This window comes from Symsagittifera roscoffensis, chromosome 1 (genome assembly GCF_963678635.1).
Source record: "Symsagittifera roscoffensis chromosome 1, txSymRosc1.1, whole genome shotgun sequence".
Taxonomy (NCBI): domain Eukaryota; kingdom Metazoa; phylum Xenacoelomorpha; order Acoela; family Convolutidae; genus Symsagittifera; species Symsagittifera roscoffensis.
The window spans coordinates 2,974,355-2,995,374 of NC_087062.1; the positions used below are offsets into that span (position 1 = coordinate 2,974,355).

General features: G+C 34.2%; 1 protein-coding gene across 1 annotated transcript; it reads left to right on the forward strand.

Moving 5' to 3' along the window:
• The first annotated feature begins 814 nt into the window (after positions 1-814).
• Positions 815-1,841, forward strand: LOC134856988 (nitric oxide synthase-interacting protein-like). The gene has a single exon (XM_063873307.1). The coding sequence runs from the start codon at positions 819-821 to the stop codon at positions 1,683-1,685; it is 867 nt and encodes a 288-aa protein (XP_063729377.1). The 5' UTR covers positions 815-818; the 3' UTR covers positions 1,686-1,841.
• Positions 1,842-21,020: the final 19,179 nt, after the last annotated feature.

Below are 21,020 nucleotides of genomic sequence, written 5' to 3' on the forward strand. Positions count from 1 at the left end.
AACTTGAAAAATGCCTAGGAAATATTTTTCTTTTGGTATCCTTGAGGCCATTGATACTGCCAACTGTCTGTTGGATTTTTGTGTATCTTTGTCTTATGTAACAAAGATCAGAGTTCGTTTTCATTAGTTTGTTTTCGCAAATATTTTGATCGAACCGGAATTCTTGTTCAATTTTCAAAAATGTTTTGCAGCATTTTTCAAATATACTTTTCCAACTAATTAAGCTGGATTGACACATTAAGCTGGATTAGAACAATTTTTGATTGACACCAATCTGATAAAATTGGATCAGTTAGTATTTTTCTTTTTCGCTGCGAAATCTGTAAATGAAATTCCTTTTTGGAATTGAGAATACAATCAGGTTTTTCGTGACCTTCACCCTTTCGCTGTTTGATACTGGAGTTTGCATTTCTTTTAACAAAGAACATGAACTGAACCAACCTTTTAGCAGCTCGACCTTTCATCAGACCAGAAAGTGATTAAGATAAGTCAAAACTAGTTAGTAGTAGTAGGGCTTTTGTGCTCGTAGCACAAGGGGTTTCCCCCTTGTAAGATTCAAAAAGAATTAAGATGAGTCAAAATTAGTTGAGATTGGAAAAGGAAGTGGCTAAAATAAACAAAAATAGCTGAGAAACCGTGAAAAGGTTGCTTTCAACAGACTAAACGGCGTTACTAGATCTGTCAAGCCAAGTCTGGTAAAGGCTCAAATTTTCTGATAAAAGTTCGACCTGGTGAAAGGTCGTCCACCGTTCCTATGGTACAGGTTCAAGTTCAAATTCTTGAAGTATAACTCAAACTTGGCTATTTTTAGACCAAATATGACCAGACACGGAAAAAATTGCACTGCAGGAGCTGTTTACACATACCACGAAAAGAAGAAAGATACTGAAGCTAGTGGATATGGAACTAAAAAGACGCGTTTAGGTCGCGATTCGATCAAAGATTTCGATTGCTGTAATCTTACCCTGCAAACGTGTAAAGATCCCGTTATAACTCCCGACGGATTTCTTTACGAAAGAGAGGCTATACTGGAATATATGTTAAAACAGAAAAGAGAATTGGCTCGTCAAATGAAAGCTTACGAAGAGTATTTGACAAAGCAAAAGAAAAAAGAAGAAAATGATTCTATGGAAAAGGAATTGAAGAAGATTGAATCATTTGTTTCGAATGAAAGCAGAATTGTCAGTACATCTCATCATTTGAACAAAAATGGATCCAATAAGTCGAATTCAAACGCAGCAAATCCGAACAGCTGTTTTTGGATTCCAGAAATTTCATCAAAAAAATCAATATCTGAGACACATTTAAAGAAACCCGCTCAACAAGTGACTTGTCCTATGAGCAAAAAACCGCTCAAAATTAAAAATTTAATCGATGTCCACTTTACGCCAGCAAATAAAGAAGACAAAAGCGTTTCAAATTCACATGCGCCAAAATACATGTGTGCTCTAACAAACGATGCTTTGTCAAATAGCACACCGTGTGTTGTGTTAAGACCATCTGGGCAAGTTATTACTGTAGAGGCACTGGATAAACTGATCCGATCGGAGATGTTAGACCCATGGAAGAACGTCAAACTACAAGAATCTGATGTAATATTACTCCAGCGTGGTGCATCTGGTTTTTCGGGTTCAGGCGTCGAATTGAAGGCAGAGAAATACGCACCCAGCATGACAATCAGCTAGAAGAATGAGTTGTCGAAAGGCCTGCTGTATTAATGAGGCATTGCAACTGCCCCGGTGGCCAGAAACTTGAAAAGAAGTAACAATGGACATTGAAATTAGTTAGAAATATTTGGTCCAATTTAGAAACCAGTTTGGGATTTAATTTACGAATTGTTCCTATTGTTTTTGTTTAAGCTATTCGGAATGTAGCAAAAAAAACGTCGCTGTCCGAGTACCGCAGAATCACAAATGGGGCAGCAAACTAGAGCCTTTCAGTCATGATTCAGAGTCTGAAAAAGATTCTTAAAAGTTATACTGTGCCGCGGGTCTGAATTTCCCCATTGTTCAGACTAATTTTGCTCCCGTAACTTCTAATTTAGAAATAATTTAACCTAAATTAGTTCTGATAATTTCTTGTTTATTTTTTTTCTTCAAAACACTGGTCGGAGTTTCATGTGGTACTTGCGCTGCAAATGGCTCTGTTTTCCTCTTTTGATTTTTTCGTTAGTTCTGTTTATTTTTGTATTGCAAGTTTTCAGTGTTCACAAATAGATTAAAAACATGGATTCACGGCTGGGATATATATTTTTTCATTTTGGATGCTTTCAATATTGTTGCATTTTTTCCCACTTGCGAGAGCAATGGTACTTTAATCGGGAATACTGCAAACAACTTTTATTTACGAATCTGTATGAAATTGACCTTGTCTTACTCTTCGACCACGTCCAGCCCCTTCCCTGTAGTCTATGTATAAATCGCGCGCCTTTTGGTCTGAACTTCAAAGGTTTGAGACCCAGCCTAGCCTTGTTTTTTTTCTAATGTGTGGAAATTGAGAACAAATTTAAATTGTCAAATTACTGTTTCTCTGCATAAGTTGTGTCATTTTTTCCAAAGCATCGAGTCCATTTCTTTTCAATATAGTTATTCGAAACTTGTGATTGAAACATTTTCCATTTATTTTGTTAAGCTTGCGATATAGTATTTTTTCGGGTGCACAACTATTTAACAGAATCACTGGAATCATTTGTACGTGTCGCTCACACGAAATCAGAAGTCAGACGTTATTTCGCGCATACGTTATTTCGTGAAGAGTTTATGCACCTGCCATAAAGATAAAGATAATGGTTCGAATCTGATCTGGAAATTTTTTTAAAAACGGAAAATTGTCTACGCGTCAAATGATTTTGTCGTACTTCTGTTTGTCTGCTTGTTTTTTTTTGTCGGTGTTGTTGACGCAGCACCAAATTAGCCCACAGAGTAGTAATCGAAGTAATTGAGTTCCAGAGAAGTTTTGTCGAGTGTGCTCGCTATGTTTTGATTTGTTTTTCGTTTATTAAATATTTTTGAAATTTGATTTGTTGATAAATTCAAGGCGTTCTGTGCATTTGGCACAGTGGTATCAACCATGCTTGAGACGATAAACCCCGGAAGTTCGATTCCAGCTGGGACCTGCTTTTGGTGGAAACTGAAAATGTTCGACTAATGTATACTTTGGTGTCGGCTTAGGTCCTGCAGAAAGGTTTGGTTTCTTTTATGCATTTTGAAATCTTTTGTAAATTTCTTATGGTGCAAGATATTTTGGTCCAGGAATTTTTGTCCTTGTTTGTAAATTCTTTTCCTTGTTAATGGTTTCTGCTTGTGTTATATTGACCTAGTTACCTCATCTTGAGTCGTATGAAACACAAAAATATATTGCTATGCCTTTTTGCAAAAGTAATAGGGCGTAAAGTTTTCAAAACTCAAAATACAATAGCTCAAATTTTTTCTATTACATTTTGTTTTTCTTTGAAGTGACGTGTACTTGAGTTTGCCGACTTAGTTACCGCCCGGTAAATGATTTTAGTTTTTTCCACGGTTTTTTTGAATGCTTATTAAGACGCTTACTATACATCAATTTTCTGAAAATTCCTTATACTGCTTTTCATAAAATTTCTAGTATTTTTTTGCGAACGCAATTGGCTAACCATTATGCATTTTATTAGCAAAACTTTTTTTCAAGGCTTTGCATACTGCTCCTGGTATATGATAACCATTATGCATTTTATTAGCAAACCATTTTTGTTCAAGGCTTTGCATAATGCTCTTGGTATATAGATCAACTTTAATAGTGCATACTCGTTAAAAGTAGTTGGGTACTGGATCCGACCGTTAATCAACGAAAGTTGTAGATGACTAGGAGCTGATCAACAAGAGGTTTTGTACCTTCTAATTCTCTTTTTTGCTCGCTTTTTTGTTCACGCTGTTGTTTTGAGTTGGTTATATAAAGTTTGTTATTTTTCATATATAAACAAATATAGCCGGTTAATGTGCAAATTGTCGTTTTTTCTGCGTGGTTTGATAAAATATCTGAAGAAAAAATTAAAACTTGAAAATATTCGACAGTCATAGTAAAACAGGCAAATTGGACAAAAGTTTTTGAAGAAAAACGACTAGAAAAACAAAACAAAAAATTGTTTTCCAGTTTTTTCTTGTAGAATTTTTGAAGTTTTTTGATTCTCAAAATGACCTTAATCTAACTCCAAAAACTAGTTATTTTCGAATAAAACCAAAAATGAAGCATAAATAGGCTTCTACAAGCGGCCTAGATTAAGCATAAATAAGCATGCTCGCTCGTTTTACTCTCTCGAAATTAGACGAAAAAGCAAAAATTTCAAACAGGTTTTTCGAAAAGCCTGCTGTATTAATGAGGCATTACAACTGCCCCGGTGGCCAGAAACTTGAAAAGAAGTAACAATGGACATTGAAATTAGTTAGAAATATTTGGTCCAATTTAGAAACCAGTTTGGGATTTAATTTACGAATTGTTCCTATTGTTTTTGTTTAAGCTAATCGGAATGTAGCAAAAAAAACGTCGCTGTCCGAGTACCGCAGAATCACAAATGGGGCAGCAAACTAGAGCCTTTCAGTCATGATTCAGAGTCTGAAAAAGATTCTTAAAAGTTATACTGTGCCGCGGGTCTGAATTTCCCCATTGTTCAGACTAATTTTGCTCCCGTAACTTCTAATTTAGAAATAATTTAACCTAAAACAATCGTCTGTTATTTAAAAAACGTGAATTTAATTTTTTTTGAATGTTTTGGAAAATAACCTAAATTAGTTCTGATAATTTCTTGTTTATTTTTTTTCTTCAAAACACTGGTCGGAGTTTCATGTGGTACTTGCGCTGCAAATGGCTCTGTTTTCCTCTTTTGATTTTTTCGTTAGTTCTGTTTATTTTTGTATTGCAAGTTTTCAGTGTTCACAAATAGATTAAAAACATGAATTCACGGCTGGGATATATATTTTTTCATTTTGGATGCTTTCAATATTGTTGCATTTTTTCCCACTTGCGAGAGCAATGGTACTTTAATCGGGAATACTGCAAACAACTTTTATTTACGAATCTGTATGAAATTTACCTTGTCTTACTCTTCGACCACGTCCAGCCCCTTCCCTGTAGTCTATGTATAAATCGCGCGCCTTTTGGTCTGAACTTCAAAGGTTTGAGACCCAGCCTAGCCTTGTTTTTTTCTAATGTGTGGAAATTGAGAACAAATTTAAATTGTCAAATTACTGTTTCTCTGCATAAGTTGTGTCATTTTTTCCAAAGCATCGAGTCCATTTCTTTTCAATATAGTTATTCGAAACTTGTGATTGAAACATTTTCCATTTATTTTGTTAAGCTTGCGATATAGTATTTTTTCGGGTGCACAACTATTTAACAGAATCACTGGAATCATTTGTACGTGTCGCTCACACGAAATCAGAAGTCAGACGTTATAAGTCAGACAAAAATATATTGCTATGCCTTTTTGCAAAAGTAATAGGGCGTAAAGTTTTCAAAATTCAAAATACAATAGCTCAAATTTTTTCTATTACATTTTGTTTTTCTTTGAAGTGACGTGTACTTGAGTTTGTCGGCTTAGTTACCGCCCGGTAAATGATTTTAGTTTTTTCCACGGTTTTTTTGAATGCTTATTAAGACGCTTACTATACATCAATTTTCTGAAAATTCCTTATACTGCTTTTCATAAAATTTCTAGTATTTTTTTGCGAACGCAATTGGCTAACCATTATGCATTTTATTAGCAAAACTTTTTTTTCAAGGCTTTGCATAATGCTCCTGGTATATGATAACCATTATGCATTTTATTAGCAAACCATTTTTGTTCAAGGCTTTGCATAATGCTCTTGGTATATAGATCAACTTTAATAGTGCATACTCGTTAAAAGTAGTTGGGTACTGGATCCGACCGTTAATCAACGAAAGTTGTAGATGACTAGGAGCTGATCAACAAGAAGTTTTGTACCTTCTAATTCTCTTTTTTGCTCGCTTTTTTGTTCACGCTGTTGTTTTGAGTTGGTTATATAAAGTTTGTTATTTTTCATATATAAACAAGTATAGCCGGTTAATGTGCAAATTGTCGTTTTTTCTGCGTGGTTTGATAAAATATCTGAAGAAAAAATTAAAACTTGAAAATATTCGACAGTCATAGTAAAACAGGCAAATTGGACAAAAGTTTTTGAAGAAAAACGACTAGAAAAACAAAACAAAAAATTGTTTTCCAGTTTTTTCTTGTAGAATTTTTGAAGTTTTTGATTCTCAAAATGACCTTAATCTAACTCCAAAAACTAGTTATTTTCGAATAAAACCAAAAATGAAGCATAAATAGGCTTCTACAAGCGGCCTAGATTAAGCATAAATAAGCATGCTCGCTCGTTTTACTCTCTCGAAATTAGACGAAAAAGCAAAAATTTCAAACAGGTTTTTCTCGACTTAGGAAAAAAAATTAATGTCGTTTGAATCACGACTGAAAAGGTTTTTTATGATATATCTTTTGACTCATTCAATGATTGTTTGTTTGTGGTGTCTGATTTTGCGTGCAAAACAAAAATAAAAACTTAAAACACCCGAATACAAAGTTCCTCCACATTTTTCAAATGGTTCCCATTTTTTTCAGGTGAATGAAAACTGGAGTAAGAGCAAACATGAGCTATCTGGTTCACAGATATTCTGGAAGTTCTGGTTCAATTGTTTCTTTTTCGTTGTGGGTTATTTTTTTCTAAGGAGGTCGGAGAACTCATGGTTATGATTATTCAAGACATGATTTTTAGTATGATTTCTCAAACGTTATTTTTTTTTCAAATTAAAAAAGTATCGGTTTTGCATCGCAAATAATGCAAACCTCCAGCTCGCTTCGTTCTATTATTGGCGTTTTCGAATTCGTTAGTAAGATTTAGTTTATAATGTTATTTTTTGTATATTGCATCAGAAAAAAAGTTGCACAAGCTAATGCTGTCTTAAACAGTGAAACAGTAAATTGTAATTAAGTTTATGGATCGTGTCTAGTATTTTCTCTTATTTTTTCTAGTGAAGATTCTCCATTTCTATAAAAGACTATTTTAAAGGCATTTGAGAATTTTGTACCTAGTAACTTGTACCTTTTTGCAATAGGGGTGAGGGTATTGGTTAAGAAAGACTCAACCAGTTGATTTTTGAGGGCTCCAATAACAAAAATGCAAACAGTCCGAAAAACGTGATTGAAATTGGATTTTAGTTTTAAGTTCAAAGGAATAAACAATAACGATTTTTGTTTCGACAATTGAAAATGTGGAGGAACTTTAAATTCGGGTGTGTTTTAGCTTTTTTTCCACGCAAAATCAGCTACCACATGATCATCGTACTGAGTTGAGTGATATATCATGTTAAAGCCCTCTCAGTCGTGATTCGAACGACATGTCATAATTTCAAAAAAGTTTTCCCAGTGTCGAGAAAAACCGGTTTGAAATTTTTGCTTTTTCTTGTTTTGAGCGAGTGAGCAGGCTTACATTAACTTATTTATGCTTAATTTAAGCCTTGAAAATTTAGTTTTACTCAAATGAAATTAGTTTTTAGCTTCATCCTAGGAATCAAAAACTTCAAAAATTTGAAGGAAAAATACATATTTTACAATGACTGACGAAAATGCCTAAGCTCTACGTTTTCGCTCAGATTCCTTTATCACACCACGCCGAAAAAACGACACTAATTTGAAAAAATAATTTTGCCTTTTGTTAAGACTGGTCGGAACATTATGTGCTACAGTAACAGGCTATCTTTGTCTCTATTTGCATTGTTTTGATGAAAATTTTTTATTATTTCAAACAGCCAAAAAGTTGTATAAGTTTTTCTTCCGAAATTCGAAAGTTTTCCTCCGAGATTCGAGTTTTTTTCAAGTTGATAGTCACTTTCTGTGCTATTTTTGTCGGCTGTTTTAAAAAAATTGTATATGGGCCTGCAGATAAGGTTTTCAGTCAACTCTGCTTTTGGACATTAACATGATGCATGATTGCAACCACCGAAAGCATGGAGGAACTCCATTACGAGGTAAAACTGTGCACTGGATAGGCGCAAAGTTTTGTGTCTATATGTTCCTGAATTACAAAGTTAGCGTCTTTGTTGCGGAATCCGTTTACAATTCTCAAAATACACAGTTTGGCCTCGTAATGGGACTTGTGCGTGTTTTTTTTTCACGCAAATCTAGGGACCAAACATAAAAGTTATGATGATGGAAAGTTATATCTTTTATTGAAGCTATTTTTAGCCGTGATCCGTGTAAAATCTTGTTTTGAGTGTAGACAAAAATGATCTGAATGTTTTTGGAGAGCGGTGTCGAAGTAGCTAAGTTCCTGCTTCGCACTCCAAAGGTAGGCGCTTCGAGAACTACTATGATCCGTGCTTGTTGCTTGCGGGTGAAGCCTCTTTACTCCGCACAATAGTGGTTCTCAAAAAGGGATTAGAAATTGATAAAAATGGTTCTCTCCCCTGTGGATAAACAGTATAAAACTGATCTAAACTTTGCTGTGACACATATAGATTGAGAAGGGATTAAGTAGCTCTCACACGACGTTAAGGTTATATAAATCGAATAAGCTGCGAAAAAATGGTCCAATTTTTTCGCAGTTGGGGTCAACCATGCTTTCGGTGGTTGACCCCGCCGACCATATACGAATATTTTCATTCTTACACAGGATTTTGATAAGCACGGTGTGGTGCTTGCACAACAGTCCGTTTTTCTTGCTTGTTTTGTCTATAAGGTCTTATTTGGCATTCGGGAAAGATTTCTTTGCGAATGAATTGTTGATGATTTTCATATTAAAACACCAGCAAGTTTCGTTTTTCAATTTCATTTGTTTGTCCTATTTTTGAGATTTGTTGAATCGTAAATGATAGCAGCTTTTGGGTCTTAGTTTAAATTTTTGTGTTCCAAAAAGGATCAAGGGTTTTTTTCGAAGAGGGACTGGGGAAAAAGCTTCGCTTCTGTGTAAATACCCGTTTTCTTCCGTGTTTCAAAGGGGGACTTCAAATACTCCGTGTTTCAAAGGGGGACTTCAATTTTTTTTTGATTTTTCCAATATTTTTCTAATATATTTTTTGAAAAACTAATAAAATTCTGATAAAACTTTTGCTTTGATGCTTATTTAATTTCAAATGTCTTACTTCTTGGCATATTTTTTACAAGGAATTTATATTCAAGTCAAATTTAGGAAATTTTTTCGCAGGTCAATTTTTTCGATATTTCTACGGTTTTCAGACAGTGAAATGTCTAAGTTGCATTTATTTCAGCTAAAAGAATTCGGATATTTTTGCAAATTTTTTAATTTTTTTGAAAAAATGGAAGTATTTTGTTCGATTTGTCGGTTCATCTGCAAGTATTGAGAGTCATTTTTTTCTATCGCATGTGGTGCGAAGCTCGGCTTCGCCTATGCGTAAAAATCTGAATTGAAATTTATATAATATTATTTAAGCCATGTCGTATGATTTTGATGGACCTTGGGTTCTTTTGCGAGACCAGAAGGGACAGGAGATGTTAAGCGAAGCGGAGGCGGCTGGTACGAGTAGCTTCAAAAAGCTAAACCCGTTTTTTCACAAGCAAATTGGAACTTCCTTCTGCGGTTACGCATCATCCGCTTGTGTGCTCTCATCTCTGAAGATAACAGGTGAGGCTAGAACAGAAAAGCTAATAATGTTTATCAAGAAGAACTTCTTCTTCGAAGATTAATAACCAGAAAACCTTGAAATTTATGAGTTATACATAGATATAAGTTAGACAGAAGATGGACTCTAGCGAGTAAAGTGGGCATCAATTTATTTTTTCTCAGTATTGATGTATTCGAAAATAAGTGTGAGATAAAATAACAAGGCCGGTTAAGTTAAGCATCTTAATAATAAAAAACCAAATCTGTTAGAAACGGTTCAATATTAAATTGAAATCAGCTCATTTTTCAATCAAAATTTCTGCAAATTGCTTGATTTGATGAATTTTTTTTCCAATTGTTGTGAAATCGATTTCAAAATTTTAGTATCAAAACCGATACTTTGACGTTGGATAATAAATGACGTTGAATGGTAGCCATCAACTTCAATAATTTTTGCTTAATCATTCATGCCATATGGTTTCATTTTATTATATTTATTTCTTGTCAATGATATTTATATAGTCTGCTTTCTGAAAGTCACTCAAGTATTTTGAAAGATAGTTTAATCTAAGATGCTTCCAGGTAGTAATTTTTGTAATAAATTCTTGTTACTTTTCGGGTTTGAAAAATTGCAATCGTCACCTATATTACTTTCTGTAAAATTACCATATCAAAAACCTTTTTTTTTGCAGAAAACGAGGTCAGGGAGGGAGATTTGACTGCCAAAAAGGAGTTGGAGTCTATCTGTGACCCTGTGAGAACTGCCACTGAAGGAATGCCACTGGAAACGGTGGCTAAATTCGTGAATCATCTAGGCGGCGCTGCCCAATTTTTCCCAATGAGAGGTAAGCAGTTTTCAAATAACTTTGCTTGGTAGAAGTATGCTAATTGTAATCTAGAAAAAACAAAACTGGCATGAACGATATTTCCCGATATTATTTTGCGAGAAAAATTTTCATCAATTGTGTATTTTAATTTCGAGCGGTCTAATGCTCACAATGCTTACGATTAAGAAGCGGTATTAATCGGCATATAGATTTTTGCAAGGTAAACAACTTGTCTATCTTAATCATTGAATCAGTTCTTTCATTTGTATGATAGTTTTTGTAGTCCCTTACCATCTGTGACTGGACTCATAATTAGACTGATATACTAGTGCACAGTATGCAATTTTTCAGTTGCCAAGAATTTTGGTTGATCTCTGGCGTATTAATTTTCGGATTTATTAACTTCGGCTTTTTTCCTAATGTTTTCCAATTAATTATTTCTGTTTGATTAGCGAAAAATTCTGTTTTTATGTGTGTGCCATGAAGGGGAAGGGACTTCAAAATTTTTTGAGTGTGAAAGACTTTTTGTGGAAAAAATTTTCGGCTCAAAGGGTTTTCCCAACGCTTTTTCAGCTTTTTTAAGGCTTGCTAAGTTTTCTACTGAAACCTTTTTTGCGTTCTATTGTCTTGGCATGTTTTTTTGAAATCTATCTATCTATATCTTTCTATCTATCTAAATCTATCTATCTATTTATCTATCTATCTATCTATCTATCTATCTATCTATCTATACTATATTTAATCTATACTATATTTAAATGCGAGTGACAGCTATCTTCCATGTATAAGCATAATAGTTTTGCATGTTTAATGAAAGAATTTTTTCAGGTTTAAGCTATATCATATATTGCAATGCTTAAGAACATTTTTCAATTAGTTTTTCGCAAGGTCATTAATTTTTCAGTGTTTCTTTTTTCGAGGGCAAATTAAGTCTGTCTGTCTGTCTGTCTGTCTGTATACCTGCTTTTTTAATTAATTTGATGTCTGTCTACCCGTCGCCTAATTTTTTAACTTTCATCTATTATATATCTATCTATTATATATTTAAATGCGGGCTTCACTATCTCGCCTTGTTTACCCTTTTGTCAACGTATTATTTTTGCATGTTTAACAAAAGAATTTTTTCACGTTTAAGCTATATCGTATATTGCAATGTTTAAGGTTTTTTTTTCGATTTTCCAGTTTAAATTCGGTTTTCATTTCATCAAGTTTGAAATTAACAACCCAATCGTAGGATATTGTATGGGTTTTCTCAGGTTTTGCGATTCTGGCCTCCATATATGAATAACCAAATCCTTTTAATTTACAAGATAGGAAATTTTTGAGATTTTTCAAAAAATTATAGAAAATTTAATTTTAAAAAGTTTGCCAATTTTTGAAATTCTCACCCTGTAGTTGGGTGCTTCAGGGTACTCTCAGTGGTTGCGAATCTTGTCTCCAATTCTCACTTCTTAAATCTTTGTAGTTTTCGAGATATGATGGTTTTTATGGTTTTTTCAAAAAGTTTTCAAAAACGTAGATTTTAAAAAATCCCAAAACAAAGATCTCAATCCTGTTGTTGAAAATTGTGAGGGTACTCTCAGGGGTTGCAAATCTTGCGTCTGATTATGGCTGCTCAATTCATTGTAGTTTTTGCGATATGACGTTTTTTTGGAATTTTTGGAAAACTTAGATATAGAAAATTTCACAGAACTCGAAATTACCATCTCTGTAGTGAGGCTCTGTCAGGGTACTCTCAGGAGTTGCGAATTTAGCCGCCAAATATGACTGCTCATATTCTTGTAGTTTTCGAGATATGACCTTCTCTATGATTTTTTAGAATTTTTCAGAAAATTTAATATTAAAAAATTTCGCAAAACTTGAAATTATTATCTCTGTAGTGAGGCTCTGCCAGGGTACTTTCAGGAGTTGCAAATTTTGTCTCCCAATATGACTGCTCAAATTCTTGTAATTTTCGAGATATGAAGGTTTTTAGGATTTTTACAAAATTTTTCAGAAAACTTAGGTATAAAAAGTTTCACAAAATTTGAAATTAGCATATCTGTAGTGAGGTTCTGTTAGGGTACTAAATCGTGCAGTTTTCCAGATAAGACATTATTCTGACAGCCCCCCTGTAGTTGGGGGGCTGTCAGAATAATCTGAGGGATTGCAAATTCGGCCTCCATTTAAGAATGCCCAAATCATTTTTGTTAAAGAGATACGACGATTTGTGTGATTTTTTTTGGAAATTTTCAGAAAACTCAAATTACAAAATATTTTGTTTAAGTGAAATTCCCAACCCTGTAGTTGTCTACTTTCAAAGATTGCGAAGATTGCCATCAGAAAAGACTGCTCGGTAGTTTTCGAGATTAGAAAACTTAAGGTGAAGTTTCTCAAAATTTGAATTTTCTAACGTTGTAGTTGGGTACTGTAAGAGTACTCTCAGGAGCTGCAAATCTTGCGTCCAAATGCGACTGCTCAATTGCTTTCAGTTTCCCAGATGTGACGTTTCTTAATTCATTATAAACTTAGATATAAAAAATAGGTCACAAATTTTTATGTTTTTTCAAAATTTGAGTTGAAAAAACGAAAGAAAAACTTTACAAAATTTGAAGTTACTCTCAGGAGTTGCAAATCTTGCGTCCAAATGCGACTGCTCAATTGCTTTCAGTTTCCCAGATAGGACGTTTCTTAGTTCATTTTAAATTTTTCGAAGAACTTATATAAAACTTCACAATATTTTATGGTTCTTCAAAATTTGTTTAAAAAACACGAACCCTGTAATTGGGTGCTGTCAGTGTACACTCAAAGAGTAGTTTTTTTGAGTTGTTGAAAATTCGAAGCACCGGAGGTGCGGTACACGCTAGTAGATTTTATTGCTGTGTCGCAAGTGTTTACGAAGCTCTACTTCGCATCTGTGTCTAGCTTCCTTAGCATATCAAGTTCCTGCTACTACTTATGCCTGAGGCAACGCACATGCGTTGGACGACAAAGGTCTGAAGTTCAAGTCCGGCCAGGATTATTAAACTCTGGAAATTGAAAGTTTCTAGGCCGACAAAAAATTTTTCATCGGAATTGTATTCTGATGCATAGGCGTTTGAATCGGAATTTTAGTCTGATGCAAACAATTTTTTAGTAAGTATTATCAAATCGCAATATAGACTATTTCAGAAATAGTTCAGACTCTTATATAGGTCGCGATTTATTTTTTTATTTTTTTTTTCAGGAAGTCTTAAATTTTGTTTAGGCTTAAGTTCATTTTTTTGCGGGTTGACTTTAAAGAAGACAAGGTCCACTGATAAAAATGCAGAAATGTAAAGATCTAGAAAATCATGAACAACTTGATTTTTTTAAAAAATTTCCAGCGGAATGAAAAATTACCCATTGGTCCGTTTTTTGTTCGATCTTTTGAAAAAAAATAAACAAAACCCAGGACGCTGTCTTAAGAAATTGCTTCGCATTTTTGTAAAACTTTTACTTTTGCGATCAGTAAGGGTGTTGCAATTGGGTGTAAGATTTGTTCCCTTCATTAACTTTCTTCACAGTTGTAAAAATTAGAAATAGTAAATTTAGGTTCATCTCATAATGAATCAAAATGTCTTTGCGTATCCGGCACACGTGGTCTGGAGTAAAGAATGCGCCTCGGAAGGAAGAGGTTCTAGATTCCAATCTGGGCAGGATCTTTTTTTTTCAAAAGGCAAATATTCCGTTTCAAAAACTTAGTCGGCCTATTGTCTGTTTGCTTGTTTCGCCGGCTTAATTGCTACATCAAGGATTTTGCTTGTGCAGTGAGCAATTTTTTTTGCAAGTGTTTAAGATGGATGCCTGCAGTTTAATAATTTACTACAGAAATCAATCGCAACCTGGCTTGGTATATTTGTGTTCATTGACTTATTATGTTTTCCTAAAAAGATTTATTCGATATAAACGTTTTCGGCTTATGTTTTTTTTTGGCTTAGTGACCTAATTCTGCGTCGTTTGACGGGTAGCATACTTTTTACGGCCCCACCCCTCATAGAAATACAAAAAGATAACAATCTAAGAAAGTCAGAACTTATAGCTCAGTAGCTCAGTCAGAACTTAAAGCTCTTTTAAGGTTTTCACAACAATTTTGTTTCCGGCTGAACGGGAGTCTACCAAAATTTTTTGGCTGCTTAATTGCCGCCAGAAAAATGTTTCTGAACAATCATTACACGCTGGCTGTTGTATAGCTAGACGTCTCTCTTTCCAGTTGCACATTATTCGAGAAAAATTGAAATTTGAAATATTGAGTCTGACATTTTTTTGACTTTATGGCGTTTGTTTCAGTTTTTGTCTGCTAGCTGCAATTCTATGTTGGTGCGGTATCTCAAGTGGTGCGAAGCACTGCTTCGCCTCGTTTTTGAAAAAGATTTTGTTTTTTTCCTCTAATGGTGTTCGTATTTTTCCTGTTTCATATTATCCTTTCAATAGCATTCTTGGTCACAAAAAACAGTGAATGTGGGTAACTGAAAATCTTGTTTTATCTGAAATGTTGATTTAATTCATAAAAATGTTTTTGAAAAAGATGTAATTTTTCCGCTCGTTCATAATTCTTTCAATCGCCTGCATTTTGAGCTTGTCATTTGAGTTTTGAAGGTTTCCAAGTGGAATAGAGAATCGATTAATCATGGTTAGTCATCACAAGTTGGTGATCATGATTGAAGTTTTTTGAAAAATAGGAAATAGTTTCAAATACTATTTCACATTACATATATTTTTTTATTGCATGTGATGGTAAGCTGTTTCAAAATCTCAGCTGTTAATTTTGTTTTCAGAAATGTTACGAAACTAGTTTTCTCATCGGAAGTCGTTTGTTCAGTTTTTCTCCAAAACTGTTGTTATAAGTTCCAAATTTGGTGACATTTATAATGAAAGCAGATTGGTGCCACTTCCTTAAAAAGATGGTTAAACTCTTGAAAAGTTTCAACTCCTTTGATTGTTCAGAAAACAATCCGCGGCTGCTGCGTGATCTTCTGAAGAAATGCGTGAGCGAAAGTGTCTTCAGCCAAGCTATGGTGGTCAATTTCTACTGTGAACCACTTCAGTTGAGACTAAAACTAGGACACATAGCAATAGCTGCAGCTTACCACGAGAAATCGGACATGATTCTGGTTCTAGATACATACATGACCACACATAATGCATGGTACAAGATTGAAGATATGGCCACAGCTATGAACACATTTGATAATGATGCAAATGAGTACAGAGGGTTTGTGATTGTGGGAAAGATTTCGTGATTGTGGTGTTATATGTTATCTTACTGGTGCTCAGTTTGAATCTTAAGTATTAAAAGAGGATGATTATATTAAATTGTACCTATATGTTAAAGTGGATATCGAGTTCAAAATTTTTAGCGATTATGGTTTTTTTCGATAATGAACGTTAGCAAGCACCATGCAAATGAGTTGTAATAAACTTACTTACCTATTGGTAAAATGGATATCAAATCTATGTGATAATAATTTTAAAAGTTTACTAAGACATCGGAATGTGCTTTTTCAAACATCTAGATGGCCAATTATGCAAATGAAACATAAAACACTTACCTAATATCCTCAAAGTGACACACTGACTTTGACACAGACAACTTTTTTTCCCCTGACTATCAGCTCTTCTCGATTATCTAGTTTTATTGAATCGATCGGAGCTTTCAAGTCAGGGTGTCTGCAACCAAACACACCCCAACCCGTAGCACCCTTTGTAAAAGGGCAGTGGCGGGTTTGCTCGGGATGAGTCCAGTCACAGACGGGGTTGTGTCCAACTACAGAGCAGCTGGCAGAAAACGAAGTAAGCTTATTTGAGGGTCGGAGGGTACGATTCTCGATCTAGAGCTTGTTTTCTATGCACTCCGTAAAGCTTCATAGTAAACATAGCAGGTGACAGAGACGTTTCATCAACGGAGCGCACGTGTTGGCGCTGGATTAACAAAACTGAACTGTGCTCTGCTGTTAAAATGGCTCTGTATTTATACCATCTAATCAAAAAACACGTGAACAAACAGTAACGTCATGGTATAAACTGGCATATGACATCATTTTGCGTGCAGTTGGTTGGTTGGCCGAGATAGACGTCATAAAATACCAAATGTCAGTGCTGAAGGTATTTTATGCAACCAAGCAACAAAGTAACAATTATATCCTGTTGTGAGAAAACGTCATGAACTTCGCTGAATGCTATTTGAACGCAAGATGAACTTGCTCGCGAGATCAGTGCGAGCATGTTATATATTTTTTATATTGCACGAGCGTAATGAATGATATTTATCGGTGACTTTTTTGTTCCGACCTAGCAGTTGGAAAGAACTTGAATTCGCGTTTTTCCTGACGCAAAGTCAGGCACCCCGAGAAATTTCTCTTCAGATAATTATCTTTTTTGAGCATGCGGGTCATTTTGATGTCAAAAATAGCGTTCGGGAAACCGAGAATTAAAAATTTTTTGGGGAACTTGCTTCATTATTGAAATGAAGTTCGGCTAATCTTTGTTTGCTTCATAATTTTCAGGTGTTATGGTTTTCGCTCAAAAATTTTTAGCGCTTTTTCTGGGTCTGTTTTTTATACAAATTACGAGCGGGTTTTGAACCATTACTAGGGTTTCTTGTCAGGGTTTCTATGCCCAAAGATTTTTCAATCTACTGGTTTAGTCTTCATAAGTTTTGAGTCAGTTTTTTGGCATAGTTTAATTTTGTTTCCAAAAAAGAAGTTCTTGACCAGCAATTTTGCAGATTTCAGTAACTTTGGTAAAAATTATAAAAAGTACATTCAATATTTATTTATTGTTTTTAAGTTTTTTTATTGGTTAAAACTTTGTTTTTGTTTCACGCATTAAATTCTAATTAAGGTTTATCTATTTGACGTACGGTGAGTGCTATCTTCATTCAAAAGACCTCAAAAAATTTCATTTTATTTAAAAAAATTTTGCATATTAGTTTCATCACATGACGCTTTCAACTCGAAATGAAATTTGGCCTCTTTCAAATTCTACTCAAATCAAGAAATGTTATTTTTTCTGGCAATTTGTCAGTCTGGCATCGAGTTTTGGCGATAAAACTTTTTAAATGTAATTCTGAAGTCGGAGCATGTTGTTGCCTCGATCGAACTTACCTGGAACTCTGATATCTAAATAGTAGTAAAGAAATTATCAAAAGTTGAATCATTTTAATTTTGGTAATCGCTAATTTAAGGTGTGAGTAAAAATGGATGGGTTAAAAAGCAGAAAGTCAAGATCGAGGGCCATCAAAGACCAATGCGACAACCCAAAGAAAACCAAAACTGACGAAAATCTGACTGAATTTTCCAGCTCTGTTGATTCCTCTAAAAATCAATTAGAAACATCTAAAAACGCATCAGTTGAAGTGTCAGTCTGCTGCGGATGAAGTTGAAATCGTGGTTCGAGGGTGCAAAACGTGCGAGTGCACGCTTAACGATAAATTTTATAATTGTTTGTCTTGCATTTCAAATACAGGCGAGAAGGAAAAAAAGGAAATTCATTGTTTAGAATGTATCGCTAGTCATGTTAAGCGAGGGCACAAAGTCACTGATGAAAAAGATTATGAAGTTTCGGTGTGTGAAAAACACAAAAATCTGCACTCCTTATTTTGCGTTGATTGCGATGTAATTTCATGTTTCCAATGCGTGTTCACGCATGTTGGGCATGAAATGATTGACATTGCACAAAAAGCCACAGAAACAAAAGAAGAAATCTTCAAATGCTTGGACTCGTTTGACCAACTCAGCAAAGATGTGAAATTTCGGGAAATCTGTCAAAAAGATTTCACCGAAGTTATGCAAATTGAAACTGAAAAATACAAACCGGAAAAACTCAAAGAAATTCTGTCCGAATCTATTTGCCAGAATGTGAGCAGTTATATGGAAAGCGAGAAGTTCGGCTCTCTGAAAGCCGATTTGAAAAATCAGTTTTATAGAAAAAATACGGAAATGTCTACATATGAGTTGAAACAATTTTCCCAAGTTGTTGAAAACTCTCATCAGCTATTCACGCAAACAAGGAATTTGCTTACAAATTCTGATAGTTTTGTCATAGAAAAGTTTTCCAAGATACGCGATGATATTAATTTGTCCCTGAAACAACAAAGGAAGGAATTAAAGAATTTGGCGTGCATCAAACCTTTTAACTTCGGTAGCCCGAAGCTTAAATCTCTAATGGAAGAGTTAATAGAGCAGTTTTTATCATCAATTGAGTGGCCAACTCTTGATACGATTCCTTTTGAGCCACTCCATGGCAATTTAGGCGAAGTAGTGGATTTGCATAGAATAAACAAGAAATTTGTCGAATGTACTTCGGTTGCGGTTTTTACTTGCGAGGCGGACGAGAATAATCGCCCGAGCATATCTCAAATAAATTTGCGCTCGAGAAGGAGCAGCTGGTCTACAGGATGGTTAGTTATATTTTCATAAAAATTCAAAAACAAGTTCTCGCCGAAAAAAAGCAACAATTAATTTTTTGCTACCGGTATTTAAATTTTTTGTTCCGGCGACGTCAATTTTTGTTCGTATTCCTAGCGTTACTGCGTTTTAATTCCCAAATCTTATTCTAAAACTATACTCAGGTTTTGCGCAAACTTATGGTATTGACTAGATTTATTTAATTGCGCAAGTTATCGTTTTTTTTTTTTGCTTTTTACTTCCTGACTGCTGATTGAGTTTTGTCGACCTTTTTTCTGATAGTCGATGGCCATTATCCGGTTGGTACCAAACACTTCGTTTGTCAGCTTTAAGTCAATTTTTTCAAAAACTTGTTTTTCAATATTTTCTTTCACTTTTTTGTTGTCATATCTTCCCATTAGTTTCGATTTTGATTTTGTACACTTTTTTATTTCTTATTTTCTCATTTGCTTTTTCGTGTTATAAGTGATCTTGGAGCAAAACCTTTCAAAAATGGTTTATATAAACTTGCCATCGCCGAAGAGTTTTTGCAAATTTAAAGTACTCTCGGTTCTGAAAAATAATGATCAATAAACGCGGCCATCCTTCTTTGAGTGGAACGAATGTTATTTTGTAACAAATTTTTGTTGTCATATAAAGTATTATGTAATCTCGATTCACATTTTGTACACTTATTCCTTTTTAGTTCCTATTTTTTGATTTGCCGTTTTGTGTGATAAGTGATTTATGACCAAAACCTTTCAAAACGGTTTTTATAAAATGGCTTTCGCCGAAGAAGTTTTTGCGAATATAAAGTATCCACGGTTCTATAAAATAAGGATCAATAAACGCGGCCAGCCTTCTTTGAGTGGAACAAAAATTAATTTTTTTTTCAAATTTTTTCCTGTCATATTTTCCCATTAGTTTCGATTCAAATTTTGTACACTTCTTCCTTTATAGTTCTTTTTTTTATTTGCTAAGAGCAAAACGGATTTATGAGCAAAACCCTTCAAAAACGGATTTTATAAACTTGCTATCGCCGAAGAAATTTTGAAATTATAAAATATTCTCGGTTCTTAAAATTAAGGATCAAAAACGCGGCGAGCCTTCTTTGAGTGGAACGAAAGTTATTGTTTTTTTTTTTTTAAAATTTTTGCTGTCATTTTTTCCCATTAGTTTTGATTCTCTTTAGAATTTAGAATTTTCTTATTTTTTAAACTGAATGCAGTCCTTGTGATGCTCCAACGGCGACTTTGTTGATTCCAGTGTGCAAACGGCATTTTTATGATTTTAGTTTTTGCTTTATAACGTATTTCCCAAAACTACATCAGAATTGTTCAGTTGAGAAATGAAAAACAATTGTTGATGTATCCAATTTCTCTGTAAGTTTTGTTGTTGAATTGCCCAGAAAAAAATTCCTTTATGACTTTTTTGGAGCTGATTCTATCGACTACATCAAAAAGCGTGATGCTTTCCTGGAATCGATAAGAAACAACAAGCTTAACTTTCTATTTTGCTTTGCTTGGATCAGTTTGATTGGTTACTTTTTTATTGCTTAAACTGTGTTTTAAAATGTGGCATGGTTGAAACTTTCCATCCCTTACAAATTTAATGGGCCTTAACTTGTTTTTTTTTCGGTCTGCATTCGCTGTCCATGATGAATATAATGCTTTATAATTTTACTGTTAAATTTGAAGTGTAAGATTTTCTAAGAGTAAGAAGAGGAACCAGTTTTTTAACCAAGTTTAAAATTATTAACCTTAAAAAATGTAAAAGTGCACCAAAGAGGACAGTAAACGCTTCAATAAGACAACATATTTTATAAACTTAATCGTTGCAAACATAATGGCTGAGTTTTTCAATCAAAAATCAAAGCCAAGCTTTTTAATCTAAAAGTTTGAATAGATAGAATCTCATTATTTTTTTTTGTTTTATCTATGCCTGAGTTGGAAAAAAAACAAATCTCTTAAGAGACAACGCAAAGTCTTAAGAAAGTTTTCAGTTCAGCGCGTGTTCCTTTTCTAGCGAGTATGCTTGTGTTCCGTCTCTAGTGAGCTTTCTAGGCTTATTTCGAGAGTTTTTCAAGTAACTCATTTGACTATACTCTATTTCTTGTTATTTGAATGAATTTTTGGAACGCTTAGACGATTATATTATTCCGGACAGCTAGCGCTTCCATATGGAAAATTTGCTTTGATAATTTATTT

Coding starts and splice junctions, on each gene's coding strand:
- LOC134856988 (XM_063873307.1), top strand. CDS start 819: ATGACCAGACACGGAAAAAATTGCACTGCAGGAGCTGTTTACACATAC.